General features: G+C 44.4%; 1 protein-coding gene across 2 annotated transcripts in view; it reads left to right on the top strand.

Annotated features, from left to right (window-relative positions):
* The first annotated feature begins 315 nt into the window (after window positions 1-315).
* arhgef7b (Rho guanine nucleotide exchange factor (GEF) 7b) overlaps window positions 316-14329 on the top strand; it is a 29175-nt gene continuing 15161 nt past the window's right edge. Inside the window, exons 1-8 of one of the 2 annotated variants that reach the window (XM_031824171.1) lie at window positions 316-760; window positions 6292-6375; window positions 9554-9638; window positions 10386-10519; window positions 10739-10940; window positions 12568-12656; window positions 13719-13813; window positions 13929-14024. In XM_031824171.1, the coding sequence (XP_031680031.1) occupies window positions 596-760; window positions 6292-6375; window positions 9554-9638; window positions 10386-10519; window positions 10739-10940; window positions 12568-12656; window positions 13719-13813; window positions 13929-14024 (950 nt within the window). In that variant the 5' untranslated portion in view covers window positions 316-595. The remainder of the gene's footprint in view (window positions 761-6291; window positions 6376-9553; window positions 9639-10385; window positions 10520-10738; window positions 10941-12567; window positions 12657-13718; window positions 13814-13928; window positions 14025-14329) is intronic. The other variant, XM_031824170.1, reaches the window with a different exon arrangement.

Raw genomic sequence — 14329 nt, 5'->3', positions numbered from 1 at the left:
GACAGGGGGCGCTACAGTTCATTCTAACGTGGGATTCGGTAGTCCTATAAATGCAATATTGTAGTCCTTGTAATAAACGGTGTATTACGCAAAGATTTATATTTCTACACATTAACACACAGTTTAATACCGATTGAATAAGTAAATACAATAATTTGAGCGTTAAAATGCAGTAGCCCACTCTGAAATCTAATATCATGGATTGTAATTTTAAGAATCTATTATTACAGCAATTTTTAATAGTTGATGTAGACCCAGCTACCTCATGCAAACTTATGCAAATAATTACGAGTAAAATATTAAACCGCCAACAGGGGGACAGTCTCTAAAAGCAGTCATTCTCTGTTGGAGCATTTCGCGGCAGCAGGCGACACAGGTTGGGGGAATAACGAGAGAGAGGGGGTTAGTGGACAGTTTACCAGGCGTAAAAGACTGGGAAACGAAGCCGTCAACCTCTCCAAAAACGCAGTCATGTTATCTTTATCCATTAGGATATGTTTTTATTCGGAATAGGCGATTCTTCTCCAATCACATTGTTCTCTTCTCCCAAAACATCCCAGGATAGGATAGAGTGGATGTTATTGTCATAATAACCATGAATTCGGCGGAACAGACGGTAACGTGGCTGATAACGTTGGGGGTCTTGGAGTCACCGAAAAAGACAATTTCTGACCCTGAAGGATTCCTGCAGTCTTCCCTCAAAGATGGGGTTGTCCTGTGCAAGCTGGTGGAGCGATTGCGCCCTGGTTCTGTTGAGAAAGTAAGGTCATATCTTATTGCCTGGATGTCCCACCTCTGCCTTAGACAACTATTATATGGAACTTGAATAATTAAACATTGGTATTAGTGTGTCTTTGTTGTTGTAGACCTCAAACCGATCCTAGTTAGATCATTAACAGAGGGGTTATTGTACGGAGTAGAGTGGAATTTCCGGACAGATGTCCGTGTGTCTCACTTCAGCATTAGTTTGCATTGACAATGAGATAGATACCTATTCCCAATATAACCTATTAAGTGAGTAATAACGCAATTGTATTCACATTGGCTACACATGGCATTAAAGTCCCATGTTTTTTTCTAGATTGAAAACAGACGCTTTTTAAAAAAGGAAACATGTTTGTTTATCGGAGTAAGTATGGACATTTGGCCACTGCGTTTATTTTATTCCACCAACAAAATGTTGCTATAATAAACGGGTGTTTATTAACTGCTATAATGGGGTACACAACAAATAGATTCACATGAGTGGTCCGCCATTGACTGCAATTTCAATTTCACTCGGAGGAAGCCCCCTCCCTCTCTTTTAAAGGAACAGTGTTGTTTTAACATTATTTAGCCATCAGAGTAGACCACTTATATAGGCTTACATTGTAACATTGGGAAACGCATTAGCCTACTGATAGGACTCCCAATTATTCAGTGAAACACTCATTTAAGGTTTATGGAAACACCATTGTATTAGGGACAGTTTTTTTATTTAACTAGTCAAGTCAGTTAAGAACAAATTCTTATTTACAATGACGGCCTACCCCGGCCAAACCCTAACGACGCTGGGCCAATTGTGCGCCGCCCTATGGGACTCCCAATCATGGTCGGGTATGATACAGCCAGGGTCTATTGTGATGCCTCAGGCACTGAGATGCAGTGCTTTAGTCTCGGGAGACCCTATGGGCTTGACTTTTATGCATTCTTGTTGTTGTTGTAAAGCATTTCAAAATATACAATATAGAAACCCGAGTATATAACGGAGTACCTCTCTTATCATCACCCAGTGCCTGGGCTTACCTCCGCTGTACCCGCACCCCACCATACCCCTGTCTGCGCATTATGCCCTGAATATATTCTACCATGCCCAGAAATCTGCTCCTTTTAATTCTTTGTCCCCAACGCTCTAGGCGACCAGTTTTGATAGCCTTTAGCCGCACCCTCATACTACTCCTCCTCTGTTCCGCGGGTGATGTGGAGGTAAACCCAGGCCCTCCATGTCCCCAGGCACCCTCATTTGTTGACTTCTGTGATCGAAAAAGCCTTGGTTTCATGCATGTCAACATCAGAAGCCTCCTCCCTAAGTTTGTTTTACTCACTGCTTTAGCACACTCTGCTAACCCTGATGTCCTTGCTGTGTCTGAATCCTGGCTCAGGAAGGCCACCAAAAATCCTGAGATTTCGATACCCAACTATAACATTTTCCATCAAGATAGAACTGCCAAAGGGGGAGGAGTTGCAGTCTACTGCAGAGATAGCCTGCAAAGTAATGTCATACTTTCCAGGTCCATACCCAAACAGTTCGAACTACTAATTAAAAAAATTACTCTCTCCAGAAATAAGTCTCTCACTGTTGCCGCCTGCTACCGACCCCCCTCAGCTCCCAGCTGTGCCCTGGACACCATTTGTGAATTGATCGCCCCCCATCTAGCTTCAGAGTTTGTTCTGTTAGGTGACCTAAACTGGGATATGCTTAGCAGTCCTACAATCTAAGCTAGATGCCCTCAATCTCACACAAATCATCAAGGAACCCACCAGGTACAACCCTAAATCTGTAAACAAGGGCACCCTCATAGACGTCATCCTGGCCAACTGGCCCTCCAAATACACCTCCGCTGTCTTCAACCAGGATCTCAGTTATCACTGCCTCATTGCCTGTATCCGCTATGGATCCGCAGTCAAACGATCACCCCTCATCACTGTCAAACGCTCCCTAAAACACTTCTGCGAGCAGGCCTTTCTAATCGACCTGGCCTGGGTATCCTGGAAGGATATTGAACTCATGCCTGGTTATTCTTTAAAAGTAACTTCCTCACCATTTTAGATAAGCATGCTCTGTTCAAAAAATGCAGAACTAAGAACAGATATAGCCCTTGGTTCACTCCAAACGTGACTGCCCTCGACCAGCACAAAAACATCCTGTGGCGGACTGCAATAGCATCGAATAGTCCCCGCGATATGCAACTGTTCAGGGAAGTCAGGAACCAATACACGCAGTCAGTCAGGAAAGCAAAGGCCAACTTCTTCAGGCAGAAATTTGCATCCTGTAGCTCTAACTCCAAAACGTTCTGGGACACTGTAAAGTCCATGGAGAACAAGAGCACCTCCTCCCAGCTGCCCACTGCACTGAGGCTAGGTAACACGGTCACCACCGATAAATCCATGATTATCGAAAACTTCAACAAGCATTTCTCAACGGCTGGCCATGCCTTCCTCCTGGCTACTCCAACCTCGGCCAACAGCTCCCCCCCCCCCCCGCAGCTACTCGCCCAAGCCTCTCCAGGTTCTGCAAAACCTGGACCCGTAGAAATCAGCTGGGCTTGACAATCTGGACGCTCTATTTCTGAAACTATCAGCCGCCATTGTTGCAACCCCTATTACCAGCCTGTTCAACCTCTCTTTCATACCCTGGACCCAAACTGTTACAGACCTATATCCCGCCTGCCCTGCCTATCTAAGGTCTTCGAAACCATCTCGAATCCCAGCGTACCTTCTCCGCTGTGCAATCTGGTTTCCGAGCCGGTCACGGGTGCACCTCAGCCATGCTCAAGGTACTAAACGATATCATAACCGCCATCGATAAATGACAGTACTGTGCAGCCATCTTCATTACCTTGCCAAGGCTTTTGACTCTGTCAATCACCATATTCTTATCGGCAGACTCAGTAGCCTCGGTTTTGCTAATGACTGCCTTGCCTGGTTCACCAACTACTTTGCAGACAGAGTTCAGTGTGTCAAATCGGAGGGAATGTTGTCCGGTCCTCTGGCAGTCTCTATGGGGGTGCCACAGGGTTCAATTCTTGGGCCGACTCTTTTCTCTGTATATATCAATGATGTTGCTCTTGCTGCGGACGATTCCCTGATCCACCTCTACGCAGACGACACCATTCTGTATACTTCCGGCCCGTCCTTGGACACTGTGCTATCTAACCTCCAAACAAGCTTCAATGCCATACAACACTCCTTCCGTGGCCTCCAACTGCTCTTAAACGCTAGTAAAACCAAATGCATGCTTTTCAACCGTTCGCTGCCTGCACCCGCACGCCCGACTAGCATCACCACCCTGGATGGTTCCGACCTAGAATATGTGGACATCTATAAGTACCTAGGTGTCTGGCTAGACTGTAAACTCTCCTTCCAGACTCATATCAAACATCTCCAATCTAAAATCAAATCTAGAGTCGGCTTTCTATTCCGCAACAAAGCCTCCTTCACTCATGCCGCCAAACTTACCCTAGCAAAACTGACTATCCTACCGATCCTCGACTTCGGCGATGTCATCTACAAAATAGCTTCCAATACTCTACTCAGCAAACTGGATGCAGTTTATCACAGTACCATCCGTTTTGTTACTAAAGCACCTTATACCACTCACCACTGCGACCTGTATGCTCTAGTCGGCTGGCTCTCGCTACATATTAGTCGCCAGACCCACTGGCTCCAGGTCATCTACAAGGCGGAGCTTTACCTAGCATGGACTTATCTCAGTTCACTGGTCACGATGGCAACACCCACCTGTAGCACGCGCTCCAGCAGGTGTATCTCACTGATCATCCCTAAAGCCAACACCTCATTTGGCCGGCTTTCGTTCCAGTTCTCTGCTGCCTGTGACTGGAACGAATTGCAAAAATCGCTGAAGTTGGAGACTTTTATCTCCCTCACCAACTTCAAACATCTGCTATCTGAGCAGCTAACCAATTGCTGCAGCTGTACATAGTCTATCGGTAAATAGCCCACCCAATTTTACCTACCTCATCCCCATACTGTTTATATTTATTTACTTTTCTGCTCTTTTGCACACCAATATCTCTACCTGTACATGGCCATCTGATCATTTATCACTCCAGTGTTAATCTGCAAAATGTTAATTATTCGCCTACCTCCTCATGCCTTTTGCACACAATGTATACAGACTCTTTTTTTTCTACTGTGTTATTGACTTGTTAATTGTTTACTCCATGTGTAACTCTGTGTTGTCTGTTCACACTGCTATGCTTTATCTTGGCCAGGTCGCAGTTGCAAATGAGAACTTGTTCTCAACTAGCCTACCTGGTTAAATAAAGGTGAAATAAAAATAAAAAGTATACAAACATTACAAACAACAGTCAGGGAGATAGACAATACATCAAGACAGTGGTGGGAAAGGTACCCAATTTTCATACTTGAGTAAAAGTAAAGTTACATTAATAGAAAATTACTCAGTTTAAAGTGAAAGTCACCCAGTAAAATACAACTTGAGTAAAAGTTTTAAAGTATTTGGTTTTAAATATACTTAATTATCAAAAGTAAATGTAATTGCTAAAATATACATAAGTATCAAAAGTAAAAGTATAAATTATTTCAAATTCCTTATATTAAGCAAACGAGACAGCACATTTGTATTTTTTTTTTACAGATAGCCAGGGGCACACTGCAACACTCATACATAATTTACAAACGAAGCATTTGTGTTTAAGTGAGTCCGCCAGATCAGAGGCAGTAGGGATGACCACGGATCTTCTCTTGATAAGTTTGTGAATTGGACCAGTTTCCTGTCCTGCTAAGCATTCAAAATGTAACTAGTACTTTTGGGTGTCAGGGAAAATGTATGGAGTAAAAAAGTACATTATTTTCTTTAGGAATATAGAGGGGTAAAATTTAAAGTTGTCCAAAATATATATAGTAAAGTGCAGATACCCCCCAAAATTACTTAAGTACTTTACACCACTGTATAAAGACTAATTAGTTACAAACATTAAACGTTTTGATAGCTATTTTGTCATGAGAAGAAGAAATCGTGTTTATTTGTTGCCTTGACATTTTAACCGAGGGGGAAAAAACGTCATTTCTGTCACACATCCAGAGCAAGAATGTACCTGCCCTTGTGCACTTGCAATTTATGCACAATTGGGAAAAGTCAACAACATAACTACAACAACAACAGGGTCGAGGTCTTCTAAATAATAGCCAATTGACGATAGGCCTAATAAGGAGAGCAATTGTTAGGTTATTAAAGGTTATGAAGCATGTGATTGCCACTACTGATATAGTCGCGGAGGGTTCTGTTTGCACAGGTAGGCACTAAAAGGTGTAGCCGCAGGGTTTTGGTTTTCACCGTGGAATATGCACACCACGTCATTTCCTCTCCTACTAATCCGATTTTTCGATGGGAGATTGAGAGGTCTTTTAGAAACACCGATTGGAGATTTTAGTTTCACACTGACATCGTGGATCTGTACCGTCTTTTGCAAAACCGAGAACGGAACAGGTTACCTACGTACGGCTCGGGGATTTACTTCATTAAACATTTAACTCCCTTCCACACAGATCTTCCAAGAACCAAGGAATGATAGTGAGTTCCAGAGCAATATAAAGGAGTTTCTGAAAGGCTGCGGGTCCTTCCGAGTGGAGGTGAGTCATTTAACCTGCTTGCTGCTCTGTAACTTTGTTGTAAATATCGACAATACAACGCGCTCTAAACATGACTGAAAACACTGTATCAACATTTAATTACGTTAGCACAGCCCAGTTGTACTAGCCTACAAGCAGAAATACTACCGTTGCAGCCCGTCGCCCTTTGGATACTAATTCTGGGTTTTAATTTGTATTTCTAACATAGTGTAACAACATTCCAAACGAATACTACCCTACTCAATGTGTAGGGTTAGGGTAGAATGATTTGGTCACCATGATTTGGCCGTTTAACTGAGAAGTTTACCATTTTACAACTTGATGTTAGATGGTTCCTCGTCCTGAAAATAATCCATGGGAAGGGAGAAACTGCAATCAGTGCTTCAGTTCTTTACACATCCATTACAAACTTCAGCTGACATTAGCCACCGTTCGCTAAAAAGCAATGGGAGCGATGGGGGCAACCAACTCCATATTTGGTTTGATGTTACTTAAGTTAAAGGCGATTTGGCCGTAACAATCTAATAAAAACATGCTCACTAATTAGCTGAAGTTTGTAATGGCCGTGTAAAGAACTGAACCATGGATTCTGGTTTCTCCTGGCCTATAGACTATTTTCAGGGTGAGGAACCATCTAACATCAAGTTGTAAATTATTGATCTTGTCCTTTTAATTCAACAACAAATTGTTATTCTGCATATTGAGCTGTCCTGGTCAATATGCAGAACAAGGGAATTTAACTGCGGGCACATCTACTGTAATGAGTAGCCAAGGCCAAGGCCAAGACCCATATTTCAGTCTGTCAATACCATGAACCCTATTTCAACATTACAAAACACTTTCAAATTCTACTGTGTGAAACCTGAGTTGTTGGAGTTCTGTTTTAAAGCACAGATAGCTGCACAGTATTCCAAGAGATGCCATCACACAATGTTCTATTTGTCATGGAAACAAGATTTGCCTCAAACTTCTGAGATATTGTTCGGCTTGGCAGGTGCCAGGTAAACATGTAAACAAAGGTGTGATCTGAACAGCCTCCTGATTTTAAAATCCGTCAGGGAATGTAGACAGTCCACTTCTCCCGAAAAATATACATTTGTACACCTTGTAGTAAACTACTTGCCTTACCGTGGCCTAGTTCTTGTGAATGCCTTGTCTCATCTCGACCCTGTTACTGACTGCTTCAAGACCAGGCCTTATGGAAAGACTGTTCCAGTGTTCACACAATACCACTGAGAATGAAGCAGTGTATTGGCATGCATCCAAGTGCTATGCTAATGTAGATATTGGCCTGTGACTCATACCTACCAGGAGTGAGAGCTGCTGGACAGTTATATCTCATGGCTGCTCACTGCAGTGTTGAGGCTGGGCTGCAGCAATAGTAACTAGCATGGCCTTTAGCACCCGACTCAGGTCTGTCTGTCTCTGTCTGGTCCTGTCTGTCTGTCTGTCTGTCTGGTCCTGTCCTGTTGTCAGTCATGCCTAACTGAATCAATACAGTTTATGCAAGAGGTGGTGCTGGGGGGGGGGGGGGGGGGGTTCATGAGAATGTCAACCCAACCAATGGATTTTCCAACAAGGTCGATTAGGTCGCAAGGCTAAATTCCAAAGTGACCCGACATGGACATACACTGTAGTTGTGTAGGAGCAATAAGCTGTCATGATGGCCATGGTAGATTATTGTCCCAAAACAACCCCTACCTTATAGACATTCATTCCTAATAGATCTCTTCACTCTATAGACCACATTGAGTCCATCCACCATATTGCTTAATACATCCATGTAGTTCTCTGTCAGATCAAGAAGAGGTCATACAGAAGTGTGTGTGTATAGGATTAGAGAGTAAGGGGTGGTTAGGACGGGGTTAGGTGTGTGTGTGTGTGTGTTGGTTAGACAACATGATGAGGCAGAGATTAGAGATGGCTCAGACTGCTGATAATCCCCCAGACTGGCCCTGGATGGTTAAAGGGTAGGAGTGAGGGTGTGTGTGTCCAGACTAAGGGGGCAGGGGTAGGACTGTGTGGGTGCTCAGCCGTAAGTGTGCCACAGTGAGTGCTGGACCAGACTGGGTGAAAACTGCCCTCAGAGCAGAAGCAGCATGTAGGGCTGAGGAAACCAATGACACTGTTGAATTACCACTCAGCTATGAAAATGACCTAATACTCTGACCGGGAAGTAGAGCTACTACACTTACTGCCATGCCAAATGGTGCTGAACACAATAGAATAGCAGTACGTAAGTAAACTGGGGTGTTGGCCTGGTTGTGCAACAGAGTTAGCACATCTCCTGCTGTGGCCCAGTCACCTGGTACACTTAGTCACCTTAGGAAGCCTGATGAAATCCTGTATTTGTACTACAGAATTAGGTAGTAATCTGATAAATACGGTCACACCATATCCTGCCAGGCCAGGGCACTCTTAGCGTTTCATGTTGGCTGTGTCTATCTAATAGTCATTTAATGAACTCTGACAACAACATATAGTTTTAAGAGACACCCAGGCCAAATGAGACGTAAAACTTGAAGGAATACAATGAATAGGGTCAGATGTTTGCTGCCAGACTTAGGTGTTGGCACTCCTGTCCTAAAGGTCAAGTTCAAATATTAAACGCCCAACATTGCAGGTAGCAATTATTTAGTGAATAATACAGCATGAAGTGTCCTGAGTGTATTAGTGGTTGATCCCCAGTTAGACAGAGGGTGGATCTCAACATGACACTCACATTCCTGACCTGTCTGGACTGAGAACAAAGAGAAGGAGAGCAGGATGTCCTTAGCCCTGTGGCTTCCTTCCTGTGGTTGTTGTGGTACGATGCACTGCGGTGTCTTAATCCCAGCGTCTGTACAACATCTCGGTAATGCTTGGGTAGATTATGGCTGAGTTCTGCTGCCTGTGTCAATCAGTAGTTGTTTTAACTCTGTGATATTCTCCAGGCCTCAAACCTAGCCCTCCTTACTGTGAGAAATATCTTTACCGACATTACACAAATCACTGTACTATGGGAATGTCTGGAAGTTCCAGTGTCAGGTTATCATCACCAGAACCAGAGGAAATATGACAAGACCTTTAAGCTGTTGCAATGTTATGAAACAGTTGTTTGTTTTCAGTCAGTTATATAGATATTTTATTTTAAACCATTATTGAAAAGCTAAAGGATATCTCTCCCTCCTCTTCTCAGCCATTTGAGGTCAATGACCTTCTCCAGGGACTGAACTTCACCAAGGTGCTCAACTCTCTGGTGGCACTGGCCAAAGCCACCGAGGGTAAGTGGACGAAGACAGAAGTGTGTCTGGGGTGATTCATGGAAGGTTTCCTGTTTTCTATGCAAAGCCATACCTGTGAAGTCCCAGATGTCACCTCTAGTCTCTATCAGACTGGGCGTTGTGTGTTATTAGGCCTGTGTGTGTGTCTGTGTAGAATGATGGGTGCACGTTGCAGGATGTTGTGTTCTTCACTCACATTAATGTGTGTTGAACCTAAAGTAGCAGGCGTAAAATAAACTCCTGAAACTAGACCCCCCCCCCACATTCTGTCAGGGGAGGTTCTCTTCTGCTCTCTTCAACCAATCCAGTAAATGTGGCGCCTTGTTAACGTCCAAAAGCGGAAGTCGCGTCACAGGCTCTCTTCCATTTCCCCTGATAACCGGATCATCCGGTTGTTGACGGCCCCGCCGAGGCTAATGTGTGTGTGTCCTCATCCCTCTCTCTCTCCTCCACAGACATAGGAGTGGGCAGTGACTCTGTGTGTGTGTCCTCATCCCTCTCTCTCTCCTCCACAGACATAGGAGTGGGCAGTGACTCTGTGTGTGTGTGTCCTCATCCCTCTCTCTCCTCCACAGACATAGGAGTGGGCAGTGACTCTGTGTGTCCTCATCCCTCTCTCTCTCCTCCACAGACATAGGAGTGGGCAGTGACTCTGTGTGTGTGTCCTCATCCCTCTCTCTCCTCCACAGACATAGGAGTGGGCAGTGACTCTGTGTGTGTCCTCATCCCTCTCTCTCTCCTCCACAGACATAGGAGTGGGCAGTGACTCTGTGTGTGCACATCACTCATCCTCGTTACGGATCAAGTCGTTTGACTCTCTGAACACTCAGTCTCCCCGCGGGCGCTCCTCCAAGCTCCTCCACAACCAGTACCGCAGCCTGGTGAGTCATAGAACCCAACAGAACCACAGAAACCAACAGGACTAGAATGAACCATTTGAGGTGGTTCTCACCTGCAGCTTGGGGTTGTTTTCGGTCTCCATTTGTTTTTGCTCCATCCTTACTTAATCAATCTCTTCTTTTTTTCTCTCCCTCTTAATTTCTCTCCTCTCCTGCTCCTCTGTTCCCTTCCTCCGTTGCTCCCTCTTTCCTCCCCACTAGGACATGTCGGAGAGCGGTGGGCAGCGGGTACTGGTGAGGGCCAAGTTCACCTTCCAGCAGACCAATGAAGACGAGCTGTCCTTCAACAAGGGTGACATGATCAGTGTGTCGCGCCAGGAAGACGGCGGCTGGTGGGAGGGCTCGTTCAACGGCAACAAGGGCTGGTTCCCTAGCAACTATGTCAAGGAGGTCAAAGGCAGCGGTGGGTGTCAGTGATTGGGCGGCTTGAATTGAATATTAAGTAGGGATCAAAGTTTGTATTGGCGAGTATGAACATTAGGCGTATGCATCTCTATAACAACTTTATAATCATCTATAGCGGCTCTATTACAACTGTATAACTCTCAGAGAAATATCTCCTGTGTTGATGATATCTGATAGTGGTCCCCTCATGTAGCTGACTGTACCTCTGAATCACGCAGCTAAACCAGGCTGTTGATAGCTGGTGTGATTTACACACCGTATTTAATGTGTGTCTCTAGGGAATATCCTCTGCTGTTTTTAATGGCTATACATCAAATACCCATTTCATGCAGTCAGCATTTCCCCCGGCTGCTAGAGCTGTAATAACATGATTTATTTATTTGACCAGGTAAGCTGACTGAGAACACCTACGCATTCACAGCAATATAGGGTGGTATGCTGCTGGCCAAAGAGAATGATCATGAAGAGAATCATTAAAACTGCAATATGTAACTTTTTGGGTGTCCAAACCAAATTCACATAGAAATGTTATTTATTGATCAGTCATTCTCACTGAAATCAAGTCTAAGTGCTAGATATGTTGTATGTGCGCTCTTTCCATGCTTCCTGTTCTTAAATTTAGTTTTTGCATCTTCTACTTTAGTTTTTGTACACCAGCTTCAAAGAGCCGAAAATACAATATTGATTCTCTACACTATACGTGCTTGTTTTGTCGCATAAACTGAAATTAGGAGAATTATACGAATTTGAGAAACTAGGAAATAGCGGTGCAATTTATTCGTAGTGCATCTTTTAAAAGAGGAATTACAGAGTGAAGGAACGTGTTGCCAATACTAAGCTCACCAAGACATGGCTCTACACCAGCTTATTCAATGGACTGCCATGTGCAAAGCATTACAGATAGAAATGTAATGCAGAGTAGAGCTCTGAGTTTGTTCTACATACTATATTTCTATCTGCAACACTAAGTGTTCTATCAGATCACATACAGAAATGTATATGTATAAACTGTCTTTGTGCACAGTGATTGCACTATTAATGTAGCTATTGTGCATTATAACGGAGAGGAAGGAAACTGCATGGTTAAACAAAGACAGGACATTCCTGATCTGAGCCTGTAGGTGGGACTTCCCCAAACACACCAAACAGCTCCCAGTGCTTCCCTCTGTTGGCCTACTACCTAGCTACACATGATGACCTATGTATCAAACTAATTGGCATTTCTCTATAAGCTCACGGTGGTAACCCACTCCCTTTCTGTATCCAATCAGTCACACGTGAACATGCCCTCTGTCTCTGGCTGCAGAGAGCGAGCCACAGTTTTTGTTCCTTTGCTGTGTGTCATGTTGTTCTCTCTCCATTCTGTATGCTATCTCTGCCCCAAGGGTTAGCTAACTAAAACATAGTAACATGAATGTGTCCCCATTTCTCTGTAGTGCATAGAAAGCCTCTGGTCTGGTCGTTAGCTAAATGAAGCCAGCATCTTTCCCTGCCGGATAACATTGCTTTAAACTCTATTATAAAATTAATGACTTCATGTTTCTGTCCTACTCTCTGTCCTACTTGTACTCTACACTTTCTCTCTCTCTCTCTCTCTCTCTTCTCCCCCACCACCAACCACACAGACAACCCAGTGTCTCCTAAGTCTGGCACCCTCAAAAACCCTGTGAAAGGCTTTGACACACCAGCTGTCAGCAAGACCTACTATAACCTGGTGAGAACCTACACGACCTACTGCACTGAGATCTGAAATACCACGAGGGTTTTAGAATTGAGGCTTTTGCCTGCCGTGTGTTCGTGTGCAGTAATGTAGGTTGTTTCTTCCGTCTGACTGGCTGCTGGGCCAGCTGTGCCTCAAGGCCCTGTGACTGGCTGCTCCGTTTCTATCTAGTGGTAGCACACTGTCACTATGGTGTGTTGGTGTCTGGGTCAGTGATAGTTCACAGGGACTGTCCTGCTGCCGTGACTGTGATGGAAGCACATTGCAAAGCATTCTGGAGGCCCTCTGTTTATTTTGGTGCTAAGAGAAGAGAAGCAGAGGGAGGGAGGGAGGGAGATATCAACTATTCAAGACACAGGAGAGGACTATTCAAGACACTGGAGAAACTGTCAGGAGAGGAGAGTAGATCTGAGGAGAGTATCTGTTGTCCCAATGGACAATAATACGTTAAGATCCACATAGAGCAATCTGATAGAAATCAATACATTATGATATGGGGAATGAAGTGAATAGTTCAGTACTAGTCTTTATGAAGACTTGAAGGTAACCTCATCACAGTGTTAAGTTATCTTGTGTTACAAGATCCAAATGAGTTTGAGAGTTGAAATATGAGCCCCACAACATCGGGAGTTAAGTTACCTGGCTGTCCGCCATTAGTGGATGTTAGATGGGTTAAAGCCAACTTAAACCCTCCACCTTCTCCATCCATCCATCTCTGCATCCTTCCTAAAGCCTACTCTGAACCTAGCCAGTAATGACATGGACTGAAGAGGTCAGTATTTGATGAGAAAAGGATAGCAGTTTATTTCTGTCTAATGGGCTCAAACTTAAAGACAAAAAAAAAGTTCTTAAAAAAATGCCGTGAAGAGGACCGGCTTCAGGAAGCAGAATGGGCGGCCTCCCTGGCCCCATTCTGTCAACGAGGGGGAGGTTAGGAGGAGAGGGTGGGTCTCCTCTGTGGGGGTGTCTGAGTTCAGTATCTCTGTCCGCCTGCCTGTCTGTCTATCCATCCATCAACATCCTCTCCTAACCCCCCTGTTCTCTCTCTCCATCCAGGTGCTCCAGAACATTCTAGAGACCGAGACCGAGTATTCCAAGGAGCTCCAAAGCCTACTGACCTCATACCTGCACTCACTGCAACCCACAGACAAGTGAGTGTGTGTGTATTTGTCAGGTGTGTGTGTGTGAGGGTCTGATTTGAGCATACTATGAACCTTCCTGTACCCCCGCTCCAGCTTTCCCCACACCGTCTCCCTCTGTCTCCAGGTTGAGCAGTGCAGACGTCAGTCACATCCTGGGGAATCTGGAGGACATCTCTACCTTCCAGCTGATGTTGGTTCAGTCCTACGAGGAATGTACCAGGTGAGTTCCCGAGCACACACACACACACACAATCAGTCCAGCATTGACCAAATGTATCTCATCAATACATGGATGTACCGAATGGGTGCCCGTAATCATCATGCAAACTGAAAATATGAATCAGCTCTGAAATAGACCACGTCCTGTCTGCCAATAGGATCTAAAACCACACCTTAAAACCGGCTGTGTGGGAGGGAGCACTATTCCTCATATAATATATATATATATATATATATATATTAGTACATCAACATGATGTTTATACAGGTCACACTGACACCTACTGGTAGACTATGGTAGTGCTG

The sequence above is a fragment of the Oncorhynchus kisutch genome, linkage group LG5 (assembly GCF_002021735.2).
Source record: "Oncorhynchus kisutch isolate 150728-3 linkage group LG5, Okis_V2, whole genome shotgun sequence".
Classification (NCBI taxonomy): domain Eukaryota; kingdom Metazoa; phylum Chordata; class Actinopteri; order Salmoniformes; family Salmonidae; genus Oncorhynchus; species Oncorhynchus kisutch.
Note: the sequence above shows the minus strand (reverse complement) of the source record. Positions and strands in the feature narration are given on the sequence as shown.